The 7,752-nt window shown below is 36.8% G+C and overlaps 1 protein-coding gene across 1 annotated transcript in view; it reads left to right on the plus strand.

Annotated features, from left to right (window-relative positions):
- Nucleotides 1–7,752, plus strand: part of DPPA2 (developmental pluripotency associated 2) — an 8,428-nt gene continuing 676 nt past the window's right edge. Inside the window, exons 1-6 of the mRNA XM_011382051.2 lie at nt 1–129; nt 1,865–2,012; nt 3,413–3,558; nt 3,652–3,735; nt 4,113–4,374; nt 6,105–6,300. Of these exons, the coding sequence (XP_011380353.1) occupies nt 103–129; nt 1,865–2,012; nt 3,413–3,558; nt 3,652–3,735; nt 4,113–4,374; nt 6,105–6,300 (863 nt within the window). The 5' untranslated portion in view covers nt 1–102. The remainder of the gene's footprint in view (nt 130–1,864; nt 2,013–3,412; nt 3,559–3,651; nt 3,736–4,112; nt 4,375–6,104; nt 6,301–7,752) is intronic.

Genomic DNA, 7,752 nt, shown 5'->3' on the forward strand with positions numbered 1-7,752 from the left:
TTATAAAAGGAGAAATCAGGCTAGAAACCCTCAGGTTAAAAGGAGTAAACGGCGGGTATCCTGAACAGTGCTGGCTTTGCCTTCCTCTGAGTGTTCCTGGAAATGGCAAATTCTGATAGCAGCAAAAAGGTGAGTTTAGCTCAAAGAGAATTAATTTTCCCACAGATTCACTTTTCAAAGCCTTTCTGGAGCTCACTTACCGGTTTCCCTTTTGCTACGAATCTTAATTTCTGGATGAAAGAAATCTCCATCTTGGAATCTCCTCCTCTTTGCGGTGGATTATTACTTTTCTTTCACGTGATTGTGGCTCCGTGCACATTTGAGTGAGAGCAAAAAAGAGAAGTAAAGATTCTTTTTTCCCAGTGCAAAGTAAGAGATTTATTTTGTAGAAAGACATGTTGTAGCTGGGCAAGATAAAAACGATAAAGAAATGGAGAGCTGGGTTAAAAATAAAGTGGAAAAGGATAATGTGGATAAGGTCAGAAAGTGAAGTGACCAATTAGTTTCTTTCCTCCAAGAGTAAGAAGTAACCTACTCCCAGTGGATTTGGTATCAAATGGGTTTCCAGACTAGGCTTGAGTAGTTTTGGACTGGAGAGAAAATATTGATGTTTCGTAGATATTTACAGGGACTGCTGTACCGGGCTAGTGGACTGAATTGGCCGATATTAAGTGCATGATTACGGGCAAGTCTCGTAGCTGCTTTGAGCCCTGACTTATCTCAAGTAATATTTCCCCAATAACATCAATGTTTTTTTGAAGCTGACTAGTGAATGTGTGTGAAAGTGTTTTGAAAAAGTGGTATACAAATGCAAAATCCCTATATGCAAGCTAGGAATTTGAGAGCAATGGGAAGCCATTAAGATGATTTAAATAGGGAAATGAGGTGGCTGCATCAGATCCCGCTTGGCTGCTGTGGGGAAAAAAGTATTACAATGGGTCTGGAATGGAGTTTTTTCATCCTTGGATTTGAGAGGAAAAGCTAGGTTCGGAAATCTACTCAGGCATGTTATTGAGTGGCATTGGTCATTTCATTTCTGAGACTCAGTTGCCTAATTTGTAAAGTAAGAAAACTAATAAATTACTACAAGTATGCTATGGGTATTAAATGAGAGAAACACAGAAATCACCTGGCACAGTGCGTGTGTACTGTACAAAACGAGTAAGTGTTAGATCATTAAAAGAACTAGGATGCCAAATCTATGCTGGGTACTGTGTCAGTTACTGTCATGGCAATGGTAGAAAAACAAATACATTCACTTCCCTCAGGTCATGGGGCCGAAATAAGGCCATTGTGGCTGGAGCTCAGAAACCTCTCAAGCTGGAGTGGTAGGCAGGGGCCAGACTGTTCAGGAATTTGTGGGCTACTCGAGGGAGTTTTACCTTTAACTCAAGTAGCAATCAGAAGCCACCAAAGTATTTTAAACAAGCAGGACAGCAATCCGAAAAAAGAGTAGAGAATAGATTTTGGAATAACAGGAGAGTTAAGGATAGCATGAACTGTGAATCATGTGATAAAAGATGGGAAGGCAGAAACATATTTCATACAGATTTAGGCAACAAATTATAAGTATTTAATATTTTAGCTGATGAAAAGGAAAGCCGTGAGGGAAATGATTTCCACACACCCCAGATGTACTCTTCCATTTCTTCTATCACCCATTCGTAAATTTATTTTTGTCCATTTCCTTATTGTTTCCCTTATCTAGTAAAGGGTCTACTAATCAATATTAAATTCAAGGAACTCTCAGTAAGTCTTCACTCCTTTCACTTTCTAGTTTCTTATTCATTAGTAGTGATTTGAAAGTAAAAAGTTTAATTGTAAGCATCAAATGAGAATCAGTGATTAATCCTACCCTTTTCAGGATTTCTTTGAGAATCAATTAGATGAAGAAAGTGTGATTCTCACATTGGTTCCAGCTTACGAGGAACCTAATGAAGAACATCAAATGCAACCAAGCGTTTCTTTAGCCTCAGAAGCCAGTCTGAAGACTCCTAGGACTAATGATAAAGGTATGAGGACAAGGAATGCTCAGTTTGCTGCCCCTCCAGCTCTGGGAAACCCAGGAAAAGTATAAATTTTCTTCTCTATCCTTTGACTGCACAATGTCCAGCTTAAATCTCACCTCTGTTAACTGCGGTAAGAGTTTCTCAAACTCCCATACTTCTCATTTGCTAAGCACAATGTACTGCCTTGCTTGTAAGACCAAAAACAAACAAACAAACAAACAAACAAAACATGTGGAGGGTTTTAGGCAGAGCATAGTCTCATGGGGCAGCTAGATATTAGTTCAAATTTCCAATCCTTGAGGGTCTTCTCTTCATTTGTGTTAATTCGTACTTTATATATCTCTTATGAAGACTAATTTTCCACACTTTGTAGAGATATAATTGACAAATAACACTGTGTAATTTTAAGGTGTACAGTATGATGATTGGTACATGAGTATATTGTGAAATTACTACCAAAATAAGGTTAATTAACACATTTGTCACCTCACACAGTTACTTTTTGCCTCTTGTAAGAACATTTAAGATTTACTCTTTTAGCAACTTTCAAGCATATGATATAGTATTAGCTATAGTAACCATGCTGTACATTAGATCCCCAGAGTTTATTCATCTTATAACTGAAAATGTGTTCCTAGAGATAAACATCTCCTCATTTCCCCCTGCCTCCAACTCCTGGCAACTACCAGTTTACTTTTTCTATGAGTTCTGCTTTTTTAGATTCCACATATAAGTGAGATCATAAAGTATTTGGAAGACAAAATAATTTTGAAAAACATCTAGTATTTTGCTTGGTGAGTAATTACTTGATCAAATATCTAACAGTTCTTTATGTCATGACCCTTTGTGTCCTCAGCACTTCATATAAAGGCATTGAATAAGTATTTTCAGAATGATTTTATTTTCTGGGCCAATAATGAGGACTTCAAGATGAAGTGGATAATGACAGGTTACAGCTAAACAAAATGAATTGAAACAAGGTCTTGTAAAGAAAAAATGAGGCAGGCTGACAGAATGGAAGACCATTGTTGGTTGGGGTACTTTTTTTGATTTCTATAGTCCAAAATCTAGACATTTTGGAGGAGCAATTCAATATAATGTTCTATCCCGGTGATTGTTGATGTCCATAAAAACAATAGGTGCTGTAAGTAGTATAAAAAACATGGAATTTAGAATTTCAAAATGTAAGTTTGATTCCCAAGTTTGCCGTTTTAATGGAGATGTGATCTTGCACAAGTCTTTTAATTCTTGAGTCTATTACTTTATTATTAATAACATGAGGAAAACTATTTGATATGTATATGTGCAAATTGAGTTGTGAGAAATAAGTGAGAACTTTGTAAAATTATAAAGAATCTTACAAATTTTAAATTCCTTTTACTTTGATTTCCTTCTTTTCTCAGTTTATCTGCCTCAAGTGCATGAAAACTTCAAAGCTTGCCCCAAATCAATCCTTCCCTTGCCAACCATTTTGCCTTCAATTAATAAAGTACGTTGGGACACATTGCGGAACTGGTGCCAACAATTTAATTTGAGTACGGATGGTAAGGTGAGTAAGTACGTTGGTGAGAATCTGTTGCTCAGAGCAAATATGGTAAGCTTTGTCAAATTTTAATTTTTTTTCCTTTATTAATTCCCTTAGAAAATAGATGTTTATCTGAGGCTCAAGGAACATGCTTACACTGAAGAAAAAGAGGTGACTGAGGAGTATGAAGACAGTATAAAGGTAAGTTCTGACTGAATTGTTCGTCTTCTCCCAATATCAGTCTATATGTTGTACCTCTAAGGCAAGGTTTCTCAACTAATACTACTGAAATTTTGGGCCAATTAATTTCTTTTTGTTTTGGAGGCCGTTCTGTATATTTTAAGATGTTTAGCAGAGTAAATTCCTGTCTTCTACCTAGATGTCTCTCCCCACCCCTCACAGTTTTAACAATCAACAATTTTTTCCACTTGAGAACCACTGCTCTAAGGGAACTAATGTCTCTAAATGCTACCTACATTGACCTACTTGGGTCAATGTATAAAGAATGATAAAATTGACACAGAAGTTATCTCAGCAGTAGCGCTTCACTGAATATTCATCATGAATCTCATTTGCAGGATGTTCCTGAAACATCACAGGAAGCCACCTTGCAGTCAAGTTCAAAGAAATGCAAGATGGTAACCAAGAGAACAAGGAATCAGAAAAGTTATAAGATGAGTGAGAGAGAGAAAGGGACCAATACAGTTGAAGTGATAACTTCAGCTCAGGAAGCCATGTTGGCAGCTTGGGCAAGAATTGCTGCAAGAGCCGTTCAGCCTAAGACTGTGAATTCATGTTTCATTCCTACTTCTGCAGAGAACTTTCTGCTGCAAACCTCTGGTAAGATCAACCTTAAAGAATGAGTTCCATTTCAGAGAAAGAAGGTTAACTTTTATTAGTTCGATACTGAAAGGTAGTAAAAGGAAGAGTGAGTTAAAATATCTGTAGATTAGATACTAGGTCCTTAGAGGGCTTATCTTTTGATTGATAACCTAGTTTTGTCCAGATGGATCTCTGATTTTTTTTTTTTAATTCTTTAATGTCACTACATATTTGACCCCTTTTACCCCATCTACCTTCCTCCTCCCCCTCTCCCCTAAGCCAGGTGATTTCTTGTCACTAAGCAGAAGTCCAAGGTGGGAAGAAAGCATAATCCGATAAAGCGATGAGCCACTGCCTGAGATCTTTGCCTTTCTCCCTTTCTCAAGGCCCTTACAGAATCTGAATAAGAGTGTGCATGATAGAATTGAACAACCTTGGTTTAAATCCTTGTCTTACAACTTCCTAGGTATGTGGAATTGGCAAGTTTCTTAGTGTAAGCCCTGATATATCCTGATTTATAAAATGAAGATTATAACTATTCTACTTTATAGAATGATTGTAAGACTCATGAGAAACAACTTGAGTGGCACATTAAAAGTAGGCAATAATAATTAAAATGTTTGAGGCCCCTGTCTCTTTAAGAAATCTTGAGAATAACTTAGCCTCACCTTTCTCCAAATCTTCCTCTCTCCTTGATATTTTTGTTTTCATCTCCAGCAAATTCTGTCTCAGGTCAGCAGAGTCACTCTCCTTTTTCGCTTGAGTTCTTTTACTCTCTCCAGCCCATTCCCAAAAGTGTTCTGGATTCTCTTTTATTCGGGGCTGACTTGTATGGTAAGGAATGTTTTTCATTACACAAGGAAGGCAAGCAAAAGGAAGAAAGAAACTGAAACTGACCTATTATCTGCTCCACAAGCTGTACTCCTTTCTGTGAAAATGAATGGGCAGCTTTTGCTAATTTCCAAAAGCACTGTCCAGTCACAAAGCTGTCTCTGAAGGCCTGCTTGCCCAAAGATAAAGCCTCTTTCTAATTTTCATTAATACGCCACACTTAATCATCCTTTTAGTTCCTCTTCATTTAGTTGTTATTAAACACCTACTATGATTTAAGAATGTGCCTAGCTACTGGGTATATAGAGCTAAACACATGTAATCTCTACTCTTGTTTTACAGTCTGGGGATATTTAAGCCCACAGAAACTGCTCCTTTCTCTCAATTTCAGATCCTTAGGACTTACCTTGTTTTCTCTCAAATATCTCATCTCCCCAATTAGATTGCTCCTTAGGTTTTTAAAGAAAGATTCTTTTGCTTTTCTATATTTGAGATAGTGCAATGTAATAGTTATGCAAATGGACTGCAAATCAAAATATCTGGATCCATGGCTTGGTTCTGGGGAAATTATAATATTTAACAACATAAGCTTCAGTTACCTGACTTATAAATAAGAAAAATAAATAGAAGGTAAATAGTAATGTTCTTAATAAATGTATAAATACAGGTAAACTGCTTTTCAATATCTTGGACATAAAGCAAGCATTCCAAAAAGTTCATTGTTATTATCCTTTATGCTACATAATTTGTGAAATTAGATTATAGTAATCTTTTGGTCTACATTTCTCATGCTTCTCATTCAGTTGATGTATCAATAGCCTGTAAGAGCAAAGTCAAGAATGACTTGCTGAGAGATTGGATTTAGGCATGGTTATGTGATCTCAGCTGTTTATTTTTGCTTCTCTTTCCCTCCCCAGGTGTCAGGTGGTGTGTGGTCCATGGCAGACCTCTCTTGGCAGACATAAAGGGCTGGGTTCGTCTGCACTTCCATGCAGGTCAGCCCTGGGTGCCTGACACTCCCAAGAAGATGATCTCTCTCTTCCTGTTACCAGCTTGCACTTTCCCATACCCAGACCTAGAAGATAATATGTTATGCCCTGAATGTGTTAAGAGGTAGGTAACACTTACTTATCTGTATGGCACACAGAAAAGTAGATATCTAGATAGGTTTCTGAATAATTTAGTAGGAGAATGCAGAAGGCAAACATACTGTTTTCTTAATTTGCCATATATAGATCAGGCAGAAATAGGAAGGAAAAAGAACCTTGGAGTGGATTAGAACTCAAATAAATGCAGTTGCTTCTTAACAGCCCTGGCAAAGTATCTGACAAGTTAGAATATTAATTGCCTCAATTTTAGAGACCTATTTTAAGGAAAAAAAAGAGTTTTACCATATGTTGGATATTTAGTCTGTGATACAAAAATTAGTAAGACAAAATCCACATGGCATGCTGGAATGGAAATGAGTAAGATGCTGTGAAAATATATGGGTAGTACCTAAATTAAGGTAACTTAGGTACTTCAATGCATGTACTTAGGAAGAGCTTACCAGTTGGAAAGTAATTTGGGTATTTTGGTAGTGGAAACAGCCCGTATGAATACATGGAAATGAAAAAACATGACATACTTAGAAATTGCAAGTAGGTCAATATGTCTGAAGCTTACATTTACAAGTCTGGGAAGGGGAGAAGGAGACCACCGAAGGTTTTATATCTGTATTAAAGATCTCATTATCCTGTGGGTCATAATTTCTCAGACACTGTTGAGACATAGACTCCTTTGAGAATATAGAGTATATCTACATACCTTCTCTCCTGGAAAATATACATTGGGCATATACATAAGCACTGATTTAAATTTTATATAGACTATAGAATTCCTAAGGTCTATCCATGAATATAAAATTCAGCTTTTGGTGATGGAATTGGTTGGAGGTGATATCAGATAAGTGTGGAGGGAAACTATATATATTTTTTTATTTTAGGAAGTGAATTGAAATCTTATAATAGAAACTAGGTTGGAGGGTAAGAGATTACTATAATAATTATGGAAAGATAATTTATGACCTTGGCTAATAATTAAATGTGAATGAGACAAATTTAAGAGATGTAAGAGTAAAAAGAACAGGATACTATCTTATTAGGCAGAGGAAAGGTAGAAGTCCAGTTCTGTGATGTTACATGGAACATGCCTGACATGGGTATAGAGTTCCTATCCTAGAGCAGTATGGATTAAAGAGAAACATCTTTGGGAGTCATTGGCATTTAAATTATACATAAGAGTATGTAGGAGTTAGAAGGAACATAGGAAAGGACCCTAAGAAGAATCAGCATATCAATGGCAAATGAGCAATGGAGACTAAAAAAGTACAGTTAGAGGTTGGGAGATAAGTGAGGAAAGGAAGCAATGAGCAGAGTTTCCAAGTAAATGATTGGCGGCGAGATGGCCATGTATGGTTATGATGAATGCAGTGCTGTTGGAAATGTCAGTTTAGGACACAATTGGTGGCTTTTTTGAGAGTAGGTTGAAGGATCAGTAGAAGCAGAAATGTGATACTGACAAGTT

The sequence above is a fragment of the Pteropus vampyrus genome, unplaced genomic scaffold (assembly GCF_000151845.1).
Source record: "Pteropus vampyrus isolate Shadow unplaced genomic scaffold, Pvam_2.0 Scaffold1, whole genome shotgun sequence".
In the NCBI taxonomy this organism is placed as follows: Eukaryota; Metazoa; Chordata; class Mammalia; order Chiroptera; family Pteropodidae; genus Pteropus; species Pteropus vampyrus.